A 25,109-nucleotide genomic window follows, 5' to 3' on the forward strand; every position below is an offset into this window, starting at 1 on the left:
CGGATATAAAATGTAAATTAAAAAAATAAATAGCACTGTGTGGCCAAAAGCAGCTTGTACCAAGACAAAGGCATTTATTTTATAGAGTTTGATTGCTGCAGCTACTACTACGATGACTACTACAAATATTTTATATACCACTTCTCAACAAAAGTTCCCAAAGCAGTTTACATAGGAAAAATAAAGATGGATCCCGGTCCCCAAAGGGCTCACAGTCTAAAAATAAACATAAGAAAGAAACCAGCCCAGGCCCGGGCCAGTCTCCCCTCCGTCTCCATTACCATGCCAGTCTCCTCTGTCCCTACCGGCTTCTCCCTCCCTCCTCCTCGTCCATCCACCACCTCCATTACCATGCCCGGGCCAGTATCCTCTGTCCCCGCCGGCTTCTCCCTTCCTCCTCCTCGTCTGCCCACTGCCTCCGCCTCCGCCTCCATTACCATGCCTGAGCCATTCTTCTCTCCACCTTCATTACTGTGCCTGGGCTAGTCTCCTCTGTCCCTGCCGGCTTCTCCCTTCCTCCTTCCCGTCCGCCCGCCGCCTCCATTACCGTGCCCGGGCCAGTCTCCTCTGTCCCTACTGGCTTCTCCTTTCATCCTCCTCGTCCATCCACCGCCTCCATTACCATGCCTGGGCCAGTCTCCTCTGTCCCTACTGGCTTCTCCTTTCATCCTCCTCGTCCATCCACCGCCTCCATTACCATGCCTGGGCTAGTCTCCTCTGTCCCCTCCGGCTTCTCCCTTCCTCCTCCATTTTCTTCTTCGTCCATTGCTGAGCAGCAGCTCTGTCCCCGCCCTTTCATTGGTCACGGCCAAACATCCACATGCATCCCTCCGCACGAATCCCTACGCATCGGCGTCTAAGAGAATTAAATATATAGGTAAAAGAATAGATGCTGTGTGTTCTGTGTTGATGATGCCCTATAAAGTAAAAGACCCTTACTCTGTAGGGCTTGTAGTCTAGAGCCAAGATTTAAAAGTGTGGTGTGCATGTGCAAAGGAAAACCATACGTGCAGATAAGAGTTTCATATGCCTAGGAGTTGTGTTTGCATGCCAGACATGCTGCTGTTTACTCTGTGCCTAATCAGCTCTACATTTTGCATTGGAAAACCAGCCTAAGCCTCTGTAATGTAATATGTCTTGGCAAAGGGAATGTCAAATTTGTCTAACACTGATTGTGAAGAAAGGCAGTTGTGTTCATTTTGATTTCAAAATCATCAGAGGCGTAACTATAGGGGGGGCGGGGGGGCACATGCCCCGGGCGCAATCTTTTCTGGTCACGTGGGGGGCGCCATGACAAAAAATATTTTTAAATATTTTTTAATTTTTTGTTAATACAAATGTTTCCTGCTCAGTGCAGCAGCGCTGCAGCAGTCAAGGGAGCGCGTCGGCGCCCCCTCCCCCATGAGCGGTCCCTTCTGCGCCGCCCGCGCCCCCCCCCGTTGCTTTGCTGGCGCCTGGCGGCCAGTCAGTGGCCTGGCTTGGCGGCGGCGGCGGCAGGTGCTTGTGAGGAAAAACCTAAGTATAATGTAGTATGTTGGGGGGCGGGGGGGGCATTTCAGTGCTTGCCCCGGGCGCCGTTTTCCCTAGTTACGCCTCTGAAAATCATGCATAGATTTCAGGCGTTAGGAGTAGCAGAAAATGACAGAGATCAGTCTGAGGAGCTAGGACGTTCTTGAGCAGTTGAGGAAGGTTGAAATCGCAAGAATAGGAACTAGTGAGAAATAAGAGCAGAAAATTAAAGTGGAGCAAAACCAGGGCTGTGTGAAAATATTTGGCATTTGGGGTTAAAACTAGTGATTTTTGTTTAGTGTGAATTCTCTGAAAAAGCACAAGACTTTTTGAATATTCATCTCCCTTCCCCCTCCCCAAATCCTCATTTGGTGTTAAAACTAATGGTTTCTCTGTAGTGGGAATTCCCTTGTGGGGGGGAAGACTTGCTGAATATTCACACACACACCCTCAAAAAACAGCCCCAAAACACCCAACCGTATTTGGCATCTTGTTTCCGCTATTGCTGGTGCTGCTTTTCTTCTTTGGTTGCTGATTCCACACCCAGTCAGGTATCATCATGTTGTGACTATACCTACATCACTAAGGGCAATGAAGAGTGAAGGCAATTTAGAAAAACCTTTTTGCATGGAGTGCTGAAAAGCTCTTGAAAAAGAGAACTGTTTTTTGGCACTGTGGAAATGATCATGAGAACATAGGAATTTGCCATATACTGAGTCAGACTTTTGGTCCATATAGCTCAGTATTGTCTACACAAACTGGCATCGGCTTCTCCAAAGTTGCAGGCAGGAATCTCTCTGTCATACCTTGGAGATGCCAGGGAGGGAACTTGGAACCTAGATGCTCTTCCCAGAGCGGCTCTGTCCCCTAAGGGAAATAATCTTACAGTGCTCACATCTAGTCTCCCTTTCTGTGCCAGATCAGTAAGTGCTTAGAATGAGGGCACGTTGATAGCCATCCTGGTATTATAACCTAAAATGGGATGTTGTACCAACATGAAGATTCCAATCAACATTTTAATGTATCAAAGAAAGGCCAATGCTAGAGCAAAGGCAGCTGAAAATGGCAGGGGAAAGATCAGTAACTCTTCGATAGAGGCTCAGAAAAACTAAGGCCAGTATACCATTTCAGAATGGCAGGGTATATTGATTACTTTATTGGTAAAGATGACTGATGTGGACATGAAGGTATTGTGGGAATATTAAACTAGACTGAAGTCGGTATTCTTTAAAAAAAAAAAAAAAGATCTTAGCCAGTGGAATCAAAGTAAATAGAACATGATCCTCATGACTAACAAAATATAATCTTTTTAAAGTTTGTGATTTTTAAGAGACTTCTTAAAAAGTTGGTGTTCCTCATAATTTGTTTGAAAAGAGGCACCAATTTAAACCCTATGTACATTTTACCTCTCAAGGGTATACAAAAGAGACTGTTTAAATTTGCCGCAGCTTATATTTTACTAGCAATTTTTGTCACCTTCTGACACATTCTTTCCAGCAGGTCCGTCCCTTAGAAGGGCAATTCAGGGTGGCTGCCCAGAGCCCTGCACTGTCCCGGGTCCCTCGCATGAAGCTTTCCCTGTTCATTTCTGCCTTCTAGGCAGGCTGCGAACGGGTGTCAAAATGCAGAGCAGCAGTGGCTGGCAAGAGTGCTCCCTTGCCAACGGTGGGGATCTGTACTCCAAGACCTCTGCACAGCTTGCCTAGAAGGTCAGGCTGTGCTGCGCAACTGGGACGAGACTGGCGCACAGCAAGTGAGGAAGGAGGTGCTGGCCCAGCTGTGAGATGGGTAAAAGTGGCAGGGTGTGGGTGTGCGCGCACATGCGCCCAAGGTCTGAGGAAGGTGAGGCTGGCCCAGCCAGTGGTGGTGTTTGTCGCACTCTCCCGGCTTGGCTTGCAGCCGGTTTGCTAGATGGAGGACTGACTTTCTCTCTTGCAAGCCCGCTATCTAGCAAAGTGGCTGCAGGCCAGGCTCGGAGTGCATGACTAAGGGGCACAGCAAAGGAGGTGGAATGGCTGCCTTCCTCAAAGTGAGGGACATGACTGGGGCCACTCGCACTTATGCTTTCTCTGGACTGCAGTCTTCCCCCCCACACCCACGGGACAGCCCAACTTTCAGGACCCAGAAATGAGGACTGTGACCTAGAAAATAAGATCTCTTAGAGTTGAAAACCTTTGAAGTTTTTATTCTGGTTGTTTTTAAAATGCATCATTGAAACCTTAAATTTCTTAAACCCTTGATACTGTTGAGACTACCTCTTCTCTTGTTACATTGTGGTCTTTAACATAATCTGAAAGCACCCATATACTGTATTTGAATACCAGTAATCTTGGTGTTATCCCATAATAAAGAACTTCTTATCTCTCTTGGATTTTCATTAGAGTGTGGGCATTTTCCTGGAAACACTATTAATTTTTTGAGGTGACAGTTATAGCTAGAAGTAAAGCCAGTGATGAGTTGTGCTAATAGACTAATTCAGATATTTTAATATTGCACTGTATATCTAGTTTTAAATGTGCTGCTTGCCATAAGCTTTCAGCATAGGATGGTCTACCAGTGGACAGGGTTAGCATTGTAGTTAAGGACTGGTAAATCTTTCAATAATGTCAATAGTCTTTTGCTTATGGCAGACAGAAAGGCAAATGCAGTCAAACTACTGATGTTCAAAATCTTGCTTTTAGTTTTGATGTTTTCTTTTATTTTTCTCAGATAAAATTGAAGAAGCACAAAAAGAACTTAATGAAACTGAGGACCCACAGAAAGGTAAACACTGTTCTTGTCCTCCATAAACTAAACACATTTAAATAATCTGTGGATAAGACCTTCTGGTGTTAAAACTTATAAATACACCTCATTGCTTTGCCATCATGTTGTAAAGAGAATGTTTATTCCATTCCACAGACAGGGCTGATTCTCACTTTACTTCTATAGTTGGGTGCTCAGATTGGAGTACGAAATGCACATGCATCCAATCAAGTATAGAGGGTATTTACTGGTGGCAATGGCTGCTTATTCTGCAATCACAGAGGCCTGTCCTTGTATTCAATCAGTGCACATTAACCTCTGAAATGCTATAGGTTAAAACAGACTGTCCCAACCGCAACCATTCAGAATGGGTGAATATGGGAAAGTCGGCAGAAGCAGAATGTAGTGGCAAGAGCTTGCAGTTGTGAATGAGTGAGATCAACTAGAAGTTCAAGAATGGATCATCAGATAGCCAACCAAACTTGCCACAGGGGGGCAGGTAGGATAAAACTGTAATGAGTTGGCTATAAAGGGAGACTTGTCAGCAAAAGGCAGACACAGCTGAACTCATCAGCCTTTGTGTACCTCTTTCTGTAAAATAACATACAATAAATCTAGTAAGATTTTACAAGAATGTAAGAGCCCTGCTGCATCAGACCAAAGGCTGATAATCCTGTTTCCTACCGGGGTCAGCCAGAGGCTTTCAGAAAGACCACAGCAGGACATGAAGGCATAAGCCATTCTTACTGTTGTCCCCCGCACATCAGGTATTCAAAGGCATATAGCTTCTGAACATGGAAATTCCACATAGTTATCATGGCTAATAATAGTTGATGAGAAACATTCTTTATGAATGTGTCTATTTATTTCCGATCTGGTCTGGCCATGTGGAGTAAAATAACTTACTGTATCTTCTGAATTAAGAAACTTAATTTCTCTTTGCATTAGGATTGTATTGCATTTAATGACAAATGTTGGTGTTTTCCTGCAAACCTGAATTCTGATTTTGAATTCTAAGTAAAGTTTGTTAAAATCCATTCTTGGCATGTGATTACTGGGCACATCTAGGATAGCCCAGAAAGAAAATAAGCTTCTAAGAAGTTGTGCCCTTCAACCCTTAGACTCTGGCCTTTCAGCCTAGTAATGATTTGCAAGGAGACTGGAATATTGCCAGTTCCAGGATGAAAAGCCCCTATCTTTTTTGGAGCAAGGTAGCCCAGAGTGGAGGTTCTCTGAGTTGCTATCTCAGTTTAAGCCAATCCATTGCTGAGCCATGTAGTAGCATAATAGCACAGCATTTCTATAGTTGTTCCCCTCTTGCTTATGGAGGCTATCGGCATCTCCTCTTATACCATTGTGGAAGTACTAAAACCCTTTTTCTCTTGGCTGAGTGGGTGATGACACTCTCATGCAGACTCCTATATCCTCCCTTACTGGGAGAATACCTCCCTGTTTCAAAGGGACATTTGTGGAAGTGGAAACTCTCAGCCATTCAGGCATGGAAATGTGGTCTGAATGGTCACAAATCTGCAAATGGCAATCAATGAGGAAGCTAACTTTGAAGTTGGCTGTGCTGAGCTGGGCTTTCGGTTACTAAAAGCAGACAGGTTAGGAAAACATACTACCTCCTAGCAAGGTGGCAAAACCTCTTCTGGGGCACTTCACCATTCAGGAGCCTCAGGGAAATAATTGGATTTAACTGAAACAATATGTGTGGAAAAATTCCCTGGGCACCTTGGCTATTTTCTGTAACAGGATTGTCCACCTGCTCCTGGGGCATCTGGGGATCAGTTTAACATATGACTAGTGAATCCAAATGTATCCAAAAAGCAATTTCCCAGTCCTAGAGCAGAAAGTGGATTGGAACTCCCCTGAGACAAATGACAAGTAATGTAAAGTATGGGATATGTTGGGGGGAGAGAGAGAAAACTACCTTTACATGGTAGTGTAAAACTGCTTAACTTGAATGTACAACAAAAAGTCCTGTGATACTTTTTGAAGACTGATTTTTATTTTATTTTTTATTTTATTTATTTATTTTTAACACATTTCTATACTGCCCCATACTCAAGTCTCCAGGCGGTTCACAATCTAAAAACCCAACAATTAAAGCAAAAGCACAATCTAAAGCAGTTCACAATCTAAAAACCCAACAATTAAAGCCGTGTAAAATACAGATTAAAAACTCTAAAATTTAAACTTTAAAATCATAAACTAAAAGCCTGACTATAAACAGATATGTCTTCTGCTTCTCCTTAAAAACATCAAGAGAAAGGAAGGCTCTAGTTTTGTTAGGAAGTTCCAAAGTCCAGGGCCTAGAAAAGGCCTAGTTTCGAGTCACCAACAATAGAGCTGGTGGCAACCACAACCAGACCTCCCTATATGATCTTAATTAGTGGCAAGGTTCATTAAGAGGAAGACGTTCTTTTAAATAGCTTGGAAAATGGGTGTAATATGATATCTTTGGGTAACCCTGGAGACCAACCTGGCTGTTGCATTCTGTACCAGCTGTGGTTTCTGGACTACATACAAAGGCAGCCCAATGTAGAGCACATTGCAGTCTGGATGTTACCAGCATATTCACCACTGTTTTAAGGTCATTTATCTTCAGAAATGGACATAGATGGTGTGTTGGCCAAAGCCTGATGGAAAGCTTTCTTGGCCACTGCCTAAACCTGAAAGACCAGAGAGTGTTTTGGATCTAAGACCACTCCCAAGCTACGCACCTGATCTTTCAGGCGGAGCATAACACCATCCATAACAGGCAGATCTAAACCATCACTTTTGGTCTTGACCCCCCCACAATCAGTAGCTCCATCTTTTTGGGATTCAGCTTCAGTTTGTTATCCCTCATCCAGCCCATTACAGCCTCCAGGCAGGCATTTCGGGAAGTTATGCCATTTCCTGAAGAGGATAGACACCCAGAAATAGACACCCAGAAATTGATCTGGGTGTCATCAGCATATTGATAACACCCTGCACAAAACCTCCTGATGATGTATCCCAGCAGCACATATTTTATATAAAAAAGTTCCAACATTCCATCCCTCTCTAGTGTGACCAAGAAACACAGTCTGGAACACTGCCTGTCCCTCATCCCAGGCACTGAAGTAACTGAGGTTTAGGCCCCTTTCCTATGGTATCCTGACAGTGCTTGACAACCGTGAATGACAATCATAAGTGAGTGGATGTCCTTCACTCCTTTGGAGGAAAGCAAAGCACTACACCTGGGCACTACTGCAGTGAAATCAAAACCTGTTCTCCACATCAGACATTGAGTTGCCCAATCTTCATTGATGTGGATTGTACATAGGAAGGTGCTGTGTGTGTATGAGCATGTAAATGCAGCCAGAGTAATTGAAAGATACAGATCCTACCTACACTTGCTCTCCATCTGAGCCATTTTTGGAAGGGCAGTATATAAATCAAATAAAAATAAAAATAATCTGTCAGGGGAGGCATGTTTTTACTATTGAATAAATCATTTATTTGAAGTCCTCTATATTAATTGGCTTGCACTTCACAGACCACAGGTTATCTAGGCCCCCGCCAGCTTGATGTTTTAAACTGAACTTCTTATATAGCTATGCTGACAGTGACAGAACCATAAAGATGACTAAACTGAAACTTTTTAAATTATTTAACCAAAGCCTTTATTTTACAGATCACTGGGCTTAGCCAAGCATCAATAAGAATATGTTGCCCATTTCCACTAACCTGGATCACACCCTACGTTTACAGGCAAAATAAATGCAAGCTGGACAGTTATTAACTTTGCCAGTATAACTAGTTATGACAGGCTGGCTACCCCTTGAGACTCAATGGGTTTCATTTATCCCATTCCTTCTCCTCCTGCTTGGAGCATCCTTGTCTGTCTTATTCTACCTATTATTCTTCCTCTGGCTGCTTGACTCCTTTTTTTTTTTAAAGGGTCTGTACATACTGCCCATGTTCTCCATAGTGAGAGAACATTGGGAGACAATATAGGCCTAATATTTCCAGAAGTATCGGGTTGATCACTGTGACAAAACACTTCTATAACCTGTTGGCTATTTGGTTTCTGTAGCTCCCTATGGACCTCCCAGATACTCCCCTCCCCCACCACCATTTTGACCCTCTGTTTTGGTAAGTCCCACAACACACAGCAGAATGCAAGTTCTTATAACTTGAGATCTTGGCTCTTCGTATTTGAATGAAGATGATCATTTCTGTTGACAATTGTGGGGGGAAATGTAACATTTGTAAGTGCATATGCTTAAATCTCTTGCTGCTGAAATCTACTCAGTAAATCAGTTATGGGTGCCAGACCCAGCAGAGCTAGGATTGTTTTGACAATTGAGGAAAAAACAGATTTCATGTGTGCCTTAAAAAAAAAAAAAGTAACATTTCATCTTTCAAAGCTATTCTGACAATTCTGTCTTAAACGTGAAGATGAAAATATGAAGGTGTTGACTTGTTCTAGGTATAGCAGTGTTAGCGATGTTCAACAAATAGGTTATTCCATTCAGATATTTTTAGATGAGCATTGTAAAGACAGGCCAAAATGTTATCCCTTTTATATAGCTACATCAGGTTGCAGAATACTTTGTTTGCAAATTGTTTATGCAACTTGTTTATGAGCACTTCCATGATTTGATTTCATAGAATCATAAATGTGGAGTAGGGATGTACATGAACATCTCACGGTTCGAGCACAGTTAGACATTGCAGTTTTGGAGCTTTAAGAAAGAGGAGAGCAGGTCTTTACCTGCTCTCAGCTGCCCCATGCAGCTTCCTGCTGTGGTGGCGCTTGTCCCAAAAAGCTCTGCGCAGGCACCATTTGCGTGGTCAGCAGCGCCATGCTGACCACACGAATGGTGCCCGTGCATCTGTGGATGTTATGTGCATGCCAACGCTCTGCGGGGCTTCTTGTGATGCGCACTGCCCCAGGAGGAAGCTACATGGGGTGCTGGAGAGCAGGTAAGGACCTGCGCTCCTCTTTCTTAAAGCTCCCTAATTGCAATGCCGGTCTGTGCTTGAACTGATCCCTAATGTGGAGGGCTCTGTAGTCCAAATTCTCAGCCACACAACCATCGCAATCAACCCTGTACAATCCAGTCTTATCTGTACCCAGTCACAATTTAGCAAATGTATTGGGGGAAAGTGCCGGTAGGTCCAGCATCTCCAAATGATTAAAGCCAATAGTGCCAGGAATCCATGATTCCTAGATTAATCTGGTTATTAATACCCTTTCTGAATAATTTGTATATGTTGCCAATTATGATGAATCATTTTCATATTTACATAAATGGGCCTATGAACAATTCCCTCAATATAACAGAACTGAATGTGACCTTACTTCCAACTTTGGTTCTTTTTTTTTTTTAATGTACCACCCAACCCAATTGGCTCCAAGTAGTTTACATCACTATAAAAACAATTAAATAACCAATTAAAACAATTAAGAGTTAGCCCATTTAAAAGGCCGGGCTAAAAGAATGTGTGTTTATGGCTCTTTTGAAGACCGTAAAAGATGTTAGGCCTTGAATTTCTATAGGGTGGATTCCACAGTTCAGGAGCAGCTGCAGAGAAGGCCTGACTCAGTTGCTGCCAGGCGGACCAGCAGTAGCTGGAGACTGACTTCTCTCAATGACCTTAATTTACAGTAGGGATTCTGCCAACGAAGAGCACAATCTATACTTCGCAGATAGACTATCACTTCTCTTCCTGCCTCCCTACTAATCCTGTCCTTGCACTTTGAACAATTTTGATAGTTTACCATTTCATGGGCTTCCATTAGGGTGGTGTTAAGCCATGACCAATGTTAATGAACTGAGTTCATACTAAATTCAGTTGACTGACCAAGTGAGTCATTGGATATTAATGAATGTAAACAAGGAATAAATGAAATATCATAAATTGGTAAACTGCTTATCTAACAAAAAATAGAAGAATAGGGATGAATGGGACGACTCACACATGTTTTGTCTTGTTTGCAGAGATATCTTATTATTTCTATCTAATCGAAAGGATGCAATCCCAGGAGTTTAGGAACATTTTGGCTGAATTTATTCTAGTTATTGGGTTTCATATCAATTATAACAAATTAGAACTAATTTGTTTTCACACCCCTCTATCTGAACAGAAAGTCTCCCAAAAAATATTCTCTCTAAAATTAGTCTTCCCGCTTCAGATATCTAGGAATCATTTGTAATTACTAAACATCTTTCCCAATTAAGGAAAAGAAATCTAGACATTTTGCATTAAAAAGATTGCATCTGAATTTGTTTCTTGGAAAAGGCTTAACCTGTCATGGCTAGACAAAATCTCAACTGTAAAAAATGTTACCACATTTCCTGTTCTTCTTTCAGATATTACCCATTTTTATTCCTTCTGATAGTTTTTTTAAATGGCAGAGCAAAATAGAGCATTTTTGCAATAACAAAAGCACTAGAACCAATAGAAGAACAATGTATAGAAATACAAAAGCAGGAGGATTTGGACTTCCCAATCTCAAGCTCTGTTTTGATTCTTGTTAACTCAAACTACTTATTCTTATCACTAGAAATGACAGATCTATCACATGGGTTACTATGGAATCACTGTAAGATGACCCAACAAGTGTTTCTTCTTCTTCTTTTCCCTCTTTAACAAATAAAAGATTAACCAACATCCCAAACCTCTTTTTAGCAACTGCATTAAGTGTCTGGAGATGTTGGCCCATAATTGTTGCTCCTCCTACTGCTCCATTCCTCCCATTTTTGAGTCCCCACTTCTTTTCAGATCCGTTTAAATGTAGAGCATGCAAAGATTAGGACTTGAGAGGTATTTTCAGAGTGCGAGATTTATATAAGAATGGGAAGCCAGTTTTTGACACTGAACCAACTCCTAAAGGGACTTGGTCCAACTATGCTTTAGAAAGCGCAGATCAAATATTTCGCCTCATCTCTCTCTAACAAAAATGAAGCAACCAGACAATTAACAGACTCTGAAAGCATATGCACTCAGGAGTCACTCAAAAGAATGGGCTTGGTCTTACTTTTACACAGTATCCTTAACTCAGAACTTAGTGGCTCATCAAGAGGCCTAAAGTTTGGGAAACCGACCTCAACATTAACATTTCAGACTGAGTGGGATGCAATATAGAATAGGAAACCTCTCAAAATAACTTAATCAAGAACATGAGAAGCTACTCCCAAACTAATACACAGAAGGCACTTAACACCAGTGAAGCTTCACTATGTTAACATAACACACTCTCAAGATGGTTGGAGGGGATGTCAGGACTGTGGGTCTCAAGATGGTTGGAGGGGATGTCAGGACTTTATGCATTTATGGTAGAAATGCTCAGAAGTTAGAAAGTATTGGGAGCTTGTCTTTGGTATGATTTCCGATGTAACAATCCAAGGCCTTAGCACCAGATCTTGCGCTTGCACTGCTTTCCATTTTTAAAACTGATTATTAAAAACTCTTTCACAAAGATCTCATACTGCTTTTTCTGGCAGCAAGTAGGATGGAGGTAGCAAAGAACTGGAAGCTGGGAAAGAGCTTCACAATATCCAGATGGCTAGGTAGGGTTTGGCTAGTTGCACTATCAGAAAAACTTAGTTAATGGCCTGGTAAAAGAAGACTGATTCATGGTAACATGGCATCCTTTCATTCAGTGTACAAAAAGGACATCCAGTAATCTCCACGTTGATCAAATAAGCCTATGGAAGGATACTCTTTCCTAGTTGAGATGTATGTGAAACTGTTCTTTTCTCCTCTTTATCAGTATTACCTGTCAAAAAGGAATGTATAAGTTAACTACCTCTCTTGTCATAAACAAATTTGTATACTAGCTTTCACCTATTTGGATTATTATATTGGTCTATGGTTTGTTTTTTTAATTGATTCATTAATGAACCACTCACAAAAGTGGAAATTACAGTTCTGTGCTTTTTAGCAAAGTATACAGTGAGGGAAATAAGTATTTGATCCCCTGCTGATTTTGTCCGTTTGCCCTCTGACACAGAAATGACCAGGCTATAATTGGAATGGTAGGTTTATTGTAGCTGTGAGAGACAGAATAACAACAAACAAACCCTCAAAAGCCCAGTGCCCAAAAGTCAGCGATGGATTTGCATTGTAGTGAGGGAAATAAGTATTCGATCCCTTCACAAAAGATGTCTTAGTACTTGGTGGCAAAACCCTTGTTGGCAATCACAGAGGTCAGACGTTTCTTGTAGTTGGCCACCAGGTTTGCACACAACCCAGGAGGGATGTTGTCCCACTCCTCTTTGCAGATCCTCTCCAAGTCAGAAAGGTTTCGAGGCTGATGTTTGGCAACCTGAACCATCAGCTCCCTCCACAGATTTTCTATGGGATTAAGGTCTGGAGACTGGCTGGGCCACTCCAGGATCTTCATGTGCTTCTTCTTGAGCTACTCCTTTGTTGCCTTGGCTGTGTGTTTTGGGTCATTGTCATGCTGGAATACCCATCCACGACCCATTCTCAATGCCCTGGCTGAGGGAAGGAGGTGCTCACCCAAGATCTGATGGTACATGGTCCCATCCATCGTCCCTTCGATGCGGTGAAGGTGTCCTGTCCCCTTAGCAGAAAAACACCCCCAAAGCATAATGTGTCCACCTCCATGTTTGACGGTGGGGATGGTGTTCTTGGGCTCATAGGCAGCATTCCTCCTCCTCCACACACGGCGAGTTGAGTTGATGCCAAAGAGCTCGATTTTGGTCTCATCTGACCACAACACTTTCGCCCAGTTCTCCTCTGGATCATTCAGATGTGCATTGGCAAACTGCAGACGGGCCTGTACATGTGCTGCCTTGAGCAGGGGGACCTTGCGGGCACTGCAAGATTTCAGTCCTTCACGGCGTAGTGTGTTACCAATTTTTTTCTTGGTGACTATGGTTCCAGCTGCCCTGAGATCATTGACAAGTTCCCCCCGTATAGTTCTGGGCTGCTTTGTCACCGTTCTCATGATCATTGCAACTCCACGAGGTGAGATCTTGCATGGAGCCCCAGACCGAGGGAGATTGACAGTTATTTTGTGTTTCTTCCATTTGCGAGTTATCGTGCCAACTGTAGCCACCTTCTCACCAAGCTGCTTGGCGATAGTCTTGTAGCCCAGTCCAGCCTTGTGCAGGTCTACAACCTTGTCCCTGACATCCTTCGACAGCTCTTTGGTCTTGGGCATGGTGGTGAGTTTGGAAGCTGAGTGATTGCTTGCTTCTATGGACAGGTGTCTTTTATACAGGTACTGTAACAAGCTGGGATTAGGAGCACTCCCTTACAGAGGGTGTTCCTCATCTCAGCTCGTTACCTGCATATAGTGAAAAGACACCTGGGAGCCTGAAATCTTGCTGGTTGATAGGGGATCAAATACTTATTTCCCTCACTACAATGCAAATCCATCGCTGACTTTTGGGCACTGGGCTTTTGAGGGTTTGTTTGTTGTTATTCTGTCTCTCACAGCTACAGTAAACCTACCATTCCAATTATAGTCTGGTCATTTCTGTGTAAGAGGGCAAACGGACAAAATCAGCAGGGGATCAAATACTTATTTCCCTCACTGTATGTGAGATATAAACATATATGATACTGAAGTAGTTTACATAGCCTTTATATGACTTTTATCCCTTTCTCTTTGGGCAGAAGTCTCCGAGGCTGTTACCAGAGGAAGCACAGACACTGTTAAAGGCGTGAAGCGTAAAAAGATTGTAACTGAGAATCATCTGACAAAAATACCAAAATCGCCTTTGAGAACTCCAGTACGGGCAAAACCTAAAGAAAAAGCTGAAGCCCCTTCATCTTCTAATGTTCTTCCCGATACTTCAGAGCTCATAAAAGAAGAGCAGACTTTGGCTGCAGAAAATGGGAAACAAAGCAAACAAAATGAGAGGACACTTAGCAGTGAGGTAGCAATTAAAGCATCCCAGTCTGAGACTTCAGTGCACCCTAGGTTGTCTCCATTACCTCAACCCTCGAACTTGAATAAATGGACAGTAAAAGCCCAACTAAATGTACCAGTGAAGAAGGGTCTCCCTAGCTCTTCGTCAAGTACAGCCAAGGTTGACAATAATGAATGTATTAATTTTGGTGATTGTAGTAAATCCTCCTCATGTACAAATACTGCATTCGATGTCTTACTGAAAGCGATGGAGCCTGAGCTGAACACCTTAGCACAAGAGTGCCCTTCTAGTGGGATGCAAATAGAAAAACCAAGACCAAATAAAACTGCAAGCGCCTCTTCTTGTCTGACATCCAATACACGGAGTGTCCAAAGTCATACTGCTTTGCTGCAGCAAGAATTTGTAGCTGGATCTCAATTTTATCCTTGCACTTCACAGACTCTGCATGTAGCAACATCAGGGAAGAGTGAACAAGCACAGATGCACTCAGTTGCTCACTCACAAGAACAGGTTCTTGCTAAAGCTGGGCAACAAAACCAACAGATGACTGTTTGCCCCAGCTTCACTAGTTCACTCGTACATCAACAGAGTCCGGAAAATCTCAAGCGCCAGCATATATACAGCATAGCAGTAACCTCTTCTATAATCAACCCTCCATCTTCTTCTATTGTTACTCAGGTTTTTTCTCAAAACCAGCTAGTAGCAAAATCTCCTTCTCCCTTGTCGATTCATTCATCTAGCTCCACTACACAATTACCTGTAGCACCTTTGTACAATTCGACCCATATAGCTTCAGTTGTCAGCCATGAACAAATATGTAATCTTCTGAAAGACCAGAAGCCTAAAAAACAGGGGAAATATGTCTGTGAATATTGCAACAGGGCTTGTGCCAAGCCTAGTGTTCTCCTAAAGCACATTCGCTCTCACACTGGAGAACGACCATATCCCTGTGAGACTTGTGGGTTTTCATTTAAGACCAAAAGCAATCTGTACAAGCACAAAAAGTCCCATGCCCATGCTATCAAACTTGGACTTGTCCTCCAGCCAGATTCAAGTGGTTTGTGTTCCTCTCATAATTCGGACAAAGCACTTAGCATCCATTCTGATGTAGAAGAAAGTGGTGACAGCGATGATGAAGGCACAGCTGATGAAACACAAGATGACCAAGGATCATTGGAGCTGGACCATGCACATATAGTGAACTCTGACTCTAATTCTGAATCATTGCACAAAGGTAGCCCCATCTCACTAAGCAATCCAGAATATATGTTGGGTGACTCCTCATTGCAGGACACCACACAAACAAGGACAGCTTTGCCTAAAGTTATCATTCACTCTGTCAATGTTTCTCCTCAAAGGTCCGATAGCCCCAAAGTAGCAGACCCCACCTCTATACTTTCTAAAACACAACAAGGGGACTTGAAAGTCATAAATGTGAAACCAAATTTAACACACACTGACTTGGTAAAGGAGCCTGATACCAAACAACAGCAGAAAATAGAAATGAGCATTTCTGAGGAACAGCTTGGGGCCCCTGTAGGGACAGTAGTACATGCACAGCTACAAAGACAGCAGGCAACGGATGGATCACAGGATCAACAAGGAAAGTGTCTCTTGAGTCCTAGAAGTTTGGGTAGCACTGATTCGGGATACTTTTCACGTTCAGAAAGTGCAGATCAGACAATGAGTCCTCCAACTCCATTTATGAAGGGATTGCCTTCTTCTGAAAAAGAGATAAGTAAAAGTTATATGCCACGAATGAGCACCACTGTGGCATCTGCTGTGCAAACTGTTTGTGCTGACAAAAATTTGCTTTCATCTGGCCAAATGAGACCACCTTTGGCCACCAAAACACTTGAGGAACACATTTCAAAGTTAATATCTGATAATGAAGCTGTAGTGGATGACAAACAGTTGGATAGTGTGAAGCCACGGAGAACATCCCTTTCAAGAAGAGGCAGTATTGACTCGCCAAAATCCTACATTTTTAAAGACTCATTCCAGTTTGACTTAAAACCAATGGGTAGAAGAACTAGCTCAAGCTCCGATATACCAAAGTCTCCTTTTACACCAACTGAAAAGTCAAAGCCAGTTTTTCTTCTCTCCGTACCTACCCTGGACTGCTTACCTATAACCAGAAGTAATTCTATGCCTACTACCAGTTACTCTGCTGTACCTACAAATGTAATACCTCCCCCTCACCCCCTACGTGGAAGTCAGTCTTTTGATGATAAAATCGGTTCCTTGAATGATGATGTCTTTGTGCCAGGACCTGCCACTCCACAACTCCAAGGTGGACATACTCGCACTCTTGTTAGACAAACAGCAATAGAAGATTCTTCAGCCAGTGAAGGGCACAGTTTTGGACCAGCACGATCTGTTGATGAAAGCTATGGGTGCAGTACATCTAATGAATTTTCAATGGCAAGGAGCAAGTCATTTGTACAAGGATCAAATTCAGATAAAATTAAAAAGTCACATCAAGGCCGAGGGACAATGTTTGAGTGTGAGACGTGCAGAAACAGATATAGAAAACTGGAAAACTTTGAAAATCATAAAAAGTTTTATTGTTCAGAATTGCATGGACCAAAAACCAAGGCAGCTATAAGAGACTCTGAACATAAGACAATCTCTAACAGTGCACAACCCCAAATCCTTCACTATCGAGTTGCCACTTCAACTGGTGTCTGGGAGCAGACATCTCAGATACGAAAGAGGAGGAAGATGAAAAGTGTCGGTGACGATGATGACGAACCACAGACAAATGACACTAGTAGTTTTTCAAAGAGCATAGCAGGTCCAGAGTGTCAGAGTAAGTCAGGAAATACAGTCAGCGTCTCTAAGCATACTGCCACTATAGTCGGTCCACGTAGCATTTCACTTCCGAAATTGGCACAAAATGAGCTGGAGATTCGTGGCACAGAACAGACCATGGAGCCAAAGGTCTTGCTGCATGGGGAGAAGCAGACTGTTCTAGCTGTGCAAGAAAAACCTGAACCAAAAAGACAAGGGGCTGGGATTTCAGTAATACAGCATACTAACTCCTTGAGCAGACCTAGTTCATTTGAAAAATCAGACTCTTTTGAAAGAGTGTCTCCAGTTTCTTTTCAGGATACCAATAAGACTATAAAGCTCCATTCCTTGAATACTATTATAGTTCAAGAGAAGAGTTCTGTCCCATGTTCCTCCCACAGACCTCAAGTAGGAGAAGCATCAAGAGTTCAACTTCATGAACATCAGGTTACCTTTAACGAAAAGAATGTGCCAGTACAACCACTAAGACTTGTTCGCCAACATAACATTCAGGTTCCTGAAATACTGGTCACTGAAGAACCGGATAGAGACCAGGAAAGCCAATACAGTGATCAAGAGAAGACAGAAAAATTTAATTGGCCCCAGCGCAGTGAAACCCTATCAAAACTACCCACAGAAAAACTTCCTCCCAAGAAGAAAAGAATCCGTTTAGCTGAAATGGAGCACTCATCTGCAGAGTCGAGCTTTGACTCCACACTTTCTAGAAGTCTGAGTCGGGAGAGTAGCTTGTCACGTGCATCTAGTTTCTCAGCTTCTTTTGATAAAGATGATGTCTCTAAGAATGAAAGTACTTCAAAGATGGAATCAGTTAAACCACTGGAATTCCTTAAAATTCCTGCTAATTCAAATACACTCAGTGTGCCTGGCCCTCATTACAAAGAAATGCGGCGTGCTGCTTCTGAACAAATTAACTGCACCCAGCCATCCATGGAAATTGTAGATTACAGAAGCAAATCATTTGACTGTGGAAGTATGAATCAATCCAAACCTGCCTCACTTGTAGAAATATCTACTTCTAAAGTATCCTCTAGTAGCAGTGTTATTGGACATATACCACTATTAGAGAGGAGGAGGGGACCCCTTGTAAGACAAATATCTTTAAATATTGCTCCTCCAGAAAAGAATCCGCCCGAAATCTTGTCAAGTACTTCCTTCCAAACAGCTCTTGCAACTGATATTTCAACAGCATCCTTTCAGAGATTACAGAGCCCTGGGAAACCACCTGAAGAATTTCCCTCAAGTTCTCAGAACGCCCAGACTTATGCCAAACCTTTGCAGGAGTCTCAGTCAATTAAAAGCAACAACTCTTTTTACCTGCCTTCTTCCAGTGACCAGTCTTTAGGCCCTAGTTTGCATCATCATGGCCAACAACCTTCACTTAATCAGTATTCTCAAGCACCCCTTAAAGGACCAGCACTTGGAACTCAGAAAACTATGAGCATGGTTGCTGGTCACCATAGTATGCAAGAGGACTGTTTTGCTCCCAAATATCAACTTCAGGTTAAAGCATTACACATAGGTCAGCAATACCCTGTAGGTCTTCCAGGCACAACTGGCATGGAGCAAATTGCGACTTCACTAAATGGCAAAATACCCAATCCATATGTGGCACCTCCCTTGCAACAGACTTTTTCTGATAATTGCAGTGGTCAAATGCATCGGGCTGTACCCTTTGTTGTCCCTGTTCGCATTCATAGTAATATTCCATCATATGGCTTGGCTACTGTTGCACCCCTTCCTCAAATTTTAGTGACCCGAGATCAGGTAAACCAGTCTCTTTGTAAAACCAATACTGCATCAGTGCCAAGAGTCAGAGATCATATTCAGCTGCCAAACTCCCACAAAGATAATCTGAAGTGTTTGCCTAGTTCACAGCCAGCACCTATGTTTGAAAACTTAATTTATGAGACGGGAAGCAAAAATTCAGCTTCACTGGGGTCCTTGAATAAGATTCAGAAAGTGCCAGTTGGTGGACTTTTCCCTCAACAGGAAGCCACAGCCTCAAGTAAACGCATGCTCTCCCCAGCCAATAGTTTAGACATTGCCATGGAAAAACATCAGAAGCGTGTTAAAGATGAAAGTGGAGCTGCTTGCACAACAGGTGCTATTTCACTGCATCCATTGAACATAAAAGCTAGTGAACCTAATAAGCAAAAGAAACCACTCTTAGTGCGACAGATTTGTGCTGTTGAGACCCTTGACAGTTCCTCATCTAATCAAGATGTGTTACCTCATGGCAAAAGTAGTGGAGTCAGCAATTCATCAGATGTGCTGCTGCCCGGTTCATCTGAATGTGCTCAACCTGGGGCTTCTTCATTTGTTAAGGAATCTTTAGAAAGCCCACCCACCTCTGAAACTGTACAGTTTGCAGTTAGAGAGCCACTTGAACTTGTTCCACTGAGCACTCAGACTTCACTCCTAAAGATTCTCGATAACAGTCAAGAAAGGAAGTCTCCAGGAGTTAATGAGAGTAGGCAACCGAGTATTCAGAGCCAAGCAACCTCTGGAACCACATCTGTTGTAAATGTAGGTGACATACAGCGACTATCTTTTCCAAGCCTAAAGACAATGACAAACTTTACATGGTGTTACCTGCTAAAAAGAAAGCCTGTACATCTATTACAAAATGACCAAAAGACATCAGCTTATTCTTCTTGGTCTGTCAGTCCCAACAATCCCAATCCACTTGGTTTGCCAACAAAGATTGCTCTTTCTCTTCTGAATTCAAAACTCAAAGCTGGAAAATCATCTTATACTCAAGCAATAAGTACTAGCTTTAGATCTGATATACTGGTCTACTCAAGCAAGTGGAAGAACAACCTACTTAAGGTACTTGACATATGCATAATATGTATTAATTTTTAAAGAGGGAAATGGTATTTACTATAAACTGCATTCAGTATGTGTGTAGGAAAATAACGAACCTGCATATTGGGTGTGGAAACTTCATTGCATGCTCTTATTTTTGAATAGTGCACATTCTGTTTTGTGTTGGTATATGTCTAATAATTCTTGGTTGCATTGCTGTATAAATTTGGGGTACTTCTACTAGTAAACCTTGTTGTAGAAGTTTCACATCTTATAAAAACTACTTTCTGATAAATATTTGTGCAAGAATCCAGGTGTTTCTGGAAAGAGTGTTTAGCTATTATTTGAAATATTTCAATAATATTTGAAATATTATTTAGATATTACTTGAAATTTCCTGAAGAGCAAATATTATTCTTTTTGAACTTAAAATTCATAGCCCCCTCCTGAATTTGAAACAGAAAGTTCCACTGGCATGGAACAAAATGTTAAAATGGCTCACACACATTCAGAACTCATTTTCCCATAGGGTGAGACTACACGTTTAAGAACTCTATCAGTAGCAAAGAGATTTAATTGGAACTACAGTCATGTCTCACATCAGAACTCCTGGGGAGCTTTTCACAGTGCTCATGGCTCAGATGGATCGTCTAAAGCAGTGTTTCTCAATCTTTTTGGAGTTATGGAATGGTACATTATTCATGTGCTGTTTACTGGCCCAGCAGTTAGTAAGGGGGTTGCCCCCATCACACCCACCCCCAGGCATCCTCCCAAAAACAGTTTTGGGCAGTTCTCCGGAGCTTATTTGCAGGCAGCCCTCGTTGCTGGATAATGTTCATTTCGAGAAAGTGAAATAAACATTATCCAGGAGCAAGGGCTGCCTGGAAATGAACTCCGGAGAGCTTCTGGTAGTCCCCACCAGCCCAAAATTGGTTTTTTTGGGGGGGATTTTTATTATTGATGCCTCACAGACCAGTACCCAACGTCTCGTGGACCGGTGCTGGTCCACGGACCGGAGGTTGAGAAAAACTGATCTAAAGCACAATTTAGATTGTGAATGAGCCACGATGAGTCTCAAGCATGTTTCTCCTATTTCCTTTTAGTAGCTTATCTTCCTGGCTTACTACAAACCATAGCTTGCTATTGGGCCAGTTCAGACATAGTGCAGCGCCGGATTAAGTCCTGGCTTGATGGGTCATTCTATAACCTCACTAATGCATACTCTTCCCCTGCCCCCCTCCCCACTCCTCATTACAGCCAAACTGAGTAATCTTGGCTTGCTTATTTAGGATCTGAAATTGTATACAATCCATCTTCAGACCCTGGTTTATTCTGAAACTGTAGCTAGAATAAGTCATGATTGCTCAGTTCAAATATAATGAGTGATCCTGGGTTGCTCTAAGCCATTTTGGAAGACCAGTTCTTCTGATGTTCACATGCAAAGGGGAGGAGACATGCTCCTGAGGCGAGGGATGTCACATAAATGCCAGAATTTGATCCTGGTTCCATGTTGGTCCTCAATCTGCTCATTTATATCCAAATTTGGCAAACTGTGGTTTGCCAAACCACAACTGATTAACAAGCCAGGATATTGCAAAATTAGTTTATCCTAAACCAGGAATGAAAGTTGCTGGCTTACTCTTCTCTCATGCAAACCTGAAACACAGAGATAACATAAAGATTATTGTCTGAACTCACCCATCTTTCTATATAAATACTTCATTTAAAACATTTGAAAGGTTTGTTTGCATGAACATCAGAGGAGTTAGTGGGGGGGAAGTTGTGCTAATGGAGTATTTTATACATTTAGCTAAAACAAAATTGGAGCTCTGCTTTATCATGCATGCTTTTTATTGCACAGATGCATCACCTCTTTTACTTCAAAATATTCTAAGGGATTATGCAAACATCGTATGTATATATTTTAAAGAAGAGGGCGATAAATTATGTTGGGACACAAATTGGCATTTGGCTTTCTTACATGTAGAATGTGTTTGGAAAGGAGTTAGAGGGGAAGCCACCACTGTTTCCTCTAAGGTATGCGCATGCACACACGTGCACCTTCCCCCAGGCCCCCACATAGCAATTTCGCCGCCACCACCCAACCCTATTTCTCCCTCTCCCCCACCAGGAAGCACTGCCCGATTTCCCCCTCTCTCTGGCCAGGTTGCCACTATCTCTGCCTTTTCCCTCCCTCCCTCCCCGGCTGGGCCTTTTCCTTCTCCAGTTCTGTCTGCGGGGGGCAGAGGGAGGAGGCAGCACATGGCGGCAGCCAGAGGAGGACAGGAGGCGGCAGGAGGAGGACGACGGAGGAGGAGAACAGGGGCAACATCAGGAGGAGGAGGACGGGAGGCGGCTCCAGTTCCCCTCGGCAGAATGTCGGGCGGGGGGGGGGGACTTGGAGCTTCTACACACTTTACCTTTTATCTTTGATAGCAATATGGGAAGTGTCTGTACTCTTCCTTCCTACCGCTTTGGTTCTATTAAGGTTTACTTCAGACAGGATAGGAGGAGTCTCTGCTAACTAGCAACCAATGAAGCTCGCTCAAATGCGTACACATCTCTCTTGAAGGAACTCTTTATTCCCGCACAGCCTGGAGGCTTGAAAGGTAAAAACTAAGGCGGGTGACTCCGAGTGAGGGAAGGATCTGTCTTTGTGAGCAGTAGCTGCCGGGAGCTAGTAATCACAGACCAAGAAATTGGTTCGAGTAACAGTTGAAATGCGAACACGCCCAGTCTAATTTTTGTAGCATTGTTTAATTTATGCAGGGTGATATGTTGCATGACTTGATTTGAATTGATGAGTTTTTAAATATAGAACATAAAGTGTGTGTTCCACCTGTTTGGGGATTAATAAGTGTCTGACCCTACCAGGGCTCATCATTTACTTTCCGGTTTCAATCCCAGAACTGAACCCTGGTATGATGTAAGAATAAATGAGAATGTCCCTGAGCAGTTCAGAGTACACTTCTATAATCTCCACTGAGTAGTGTTGCAAATCAAGGATTGGAGCTATTCAGATCAGAAGGCACAGACTTGAGCCTGGTATCTCTTTCTAGGAACTAGCTGATAGGCAGCTGCTATTTCAAAACTAGAATGCATGTACAACTGCACCACCATACATGTTTTAGTTACAAGGTAGTTCACTTGTAAGTGGGGGAGGGTTGCATGCCGTGGACAGTGCTGTACATTATTTACGTGTGTGTGTGTGTGTGTGTGTGATGTGTGCACACTGACTTCATAATGCCACCCAGAATGGAACTCTTTCCACTCACTGAAAGTGGAAATTAGAGGGAACACTGGAAGCTACTTCTTGATCCTCCTTGTTACATTGAGGCTTTGCAAACTAGCATGACAATCTATTCCTAATCCTGGATTCATCCACTTTGCATGCAGAAGGATCCCAGTATCCATGACCCCACTTTACCCTGTCTAGATATACAATAAATTTAAAAAATCTCCATTCAGGATATTATATTATGAGTGGAATATATAATAAAAATACTGTAATTGATTAGATCCCTACTCAGCTGGACCAAGCACCAAGCTTTTAAGTCTTGGGGTTTCTACCCTTGGGTCTCCATATGCCATTGGACTACAATTCCCACCATTTCCAGGCACAACAGCCAAAGGCCATGCTGGGAGGAGTTGTCCAACAATATCTGGGGACCCAAGATTGAAACATTCCAGCATCCTGTTCCCAAGAGCAGTAATCCAGCTACTTGTTGGGAAGTTGACAACCAGGACATGAAGGCAATAGGCCTCTTCTGTTTTTCTCTCCAGCACATGCTATCCAGGCACATATTGCCACATGCAGTGATGATGCTGTATAAAGAGCAGCAACAAATAACTTTCAAAAGCAACAGTGAGCAGAATATCTCATTGCTCATTCACAAACCTGAAAAACAAGTGTGCTTGCACAGCATCTTCTTTGTCTGCTATGCTAGCACTATCACTGACCAAGACCTGCTGGTACACTCATATTTTCATCTTAATGAATGGAACCCAGAATAAGTCATGACTTGGAAAACTTAAAACATGTGGATGCTCATATGAAAGAGGATATTTCCTTGGATTTTCCTGGGCCCTGGGTCACACCTGGTGCACTCCCCGGGCTTGCTGGCCCCCCAGCTCGACAGGCCGTGGCTGGCAAGCAGCTGCTGCTCCAGTTTTGATGTGAATCTGCCTTCTGACTTGCAGCACTACAAAAGAGTCAGCTGGCATGGTAAGTGTGAGCCCTTGTGCACTGCCTGTGGTGGTGTGAGCCTGCTTGGGCTCCAGCTACTTAAGGCTTCTTAGATAACCAGGTCCTCTTCCATAACAAGGAATGCCCTTCATGGTGCACCTGGAGCATTTCTTGATTTGGAAGAGAACAGTGCATTGCAGGCTGTATGCATAAAGCTCTAGTTGTACATCAGAGGCCCTTGATCGTACAAAACCAGTGAATTCTAGCAGTTGCACATCTTTGGTGCCATTAGCTCCAACATCTCCTGTGAGACTGAAAATGGAAAAGATCCATTAAGTACTCAGTTAAAAAAAAAAAAAAGTACAAGATGCTCTTTCTCAGCTTTTTTTAATGGAAAGAACCCTCTTTCAAAAACACCTGCAGTTTCTCTACCAGCACCACAACTTTTGATTGTGAGCATTTGTCATATTTCACTGCTAGGAAAACAATTTTTTCATGTCAAACCTCTCAGAGCTATGTTTCCCACCTAGCCAGGCAGACTAAGTCCCGTGGTATTGCTAATCCCAAGTGGTTGAAACCATGAGCCATCACTTAACAGTAGTGTGTGGGCTTAGACATAAGAAGGTATGAAACAATAAATATAGGAATTACTTTGTCTCCTGTTCATGAAATTTATATTTGCAGGAAATCTTCTACAAACCTGAGAGCAAGACACTTTTCTAGCTGAAACTGATACTAAGATTCTTAAAGGGGGAGATCTTGAAGGCCTTTTTCATGTTCAGAAAAATATTTGGATGGATCTGTTGTAAACAATGCAGATCTTGCATTTTACTATTAGGAACATAGGAAGCTGCCGTATACGGAGTCAGACCATTGGTCTATCTAGCTCAGTATTGTCTTCACAGACTGGCAGCGGCTTCTCCAAGCTTGCAGACAGGAATCACTCTCAGCCCTATCTTGGAGAAGCCAGGGAGGGAACTTGGAACCTTCTGCTCTTCCCAGAACAGCTCCATCCCCTAAGGGGAATATCTTGCAGTGCTCACACATCAAGTCTCCCATTCATATGCAACCAGGGCAGACCCTGCTTAGCTAAGGGGACAAGTCATGTTTGTTACCACAAGACAATTCTCTCCTTTACAAAGATTGTAAGGCAAACAGGA

At 42.8% G+C, this 25,109-nt stretch overlaps 1 protein-coding gene across 10 annotated transcripts in view; it reads left to right on the forward strand.

The window, feature by feature from the left end:
• The window catches only part of HIVEP1 (HIVEP zinc finger 1), a 151,823-nt gene that overhangs the window by 73,481 nt on the left and 53,233 nt on the right, over positions 1-25,109 (forward strand). For 8 of the 10 annotated variants that reach the window (XM_053248797.1, XM_053248787.1, XM_053248791.1 and 5 more), the window contains 2 exons: positions 4,219-4,272; positions 13,885-19,784. In XM_053248797.1, coding sequence (XP_053104772.1) covers positions 4,219-4,272; positions 13,885-19,784 — 5,954 coding nt within the window. The remainder of the gene's footprint in view (positions 1-4,218; positions 4,273-13,884; positions 19,785-25,109) is intronic. The other 2 variants (XM_053248792.1, XM_053248795.1) reach the window with 1 other exon arrangement.

This window comes from Hemicordylus capensis, chromosome 4 (genome assembly GCF_027244095.1).
Source record: "Hemicordylus capensis ecotype Gifberg chromosome 4, rHemCap1.1.pri, whole genome shotgun sequence".
Taxonomy (NCBI): domain Eukaryota; kingdom Metazoa; phylum Chordata; class Lepidosauria; order Squamata; family Cordylidae; genus Hemicordylus; species Hemicordylus capensis.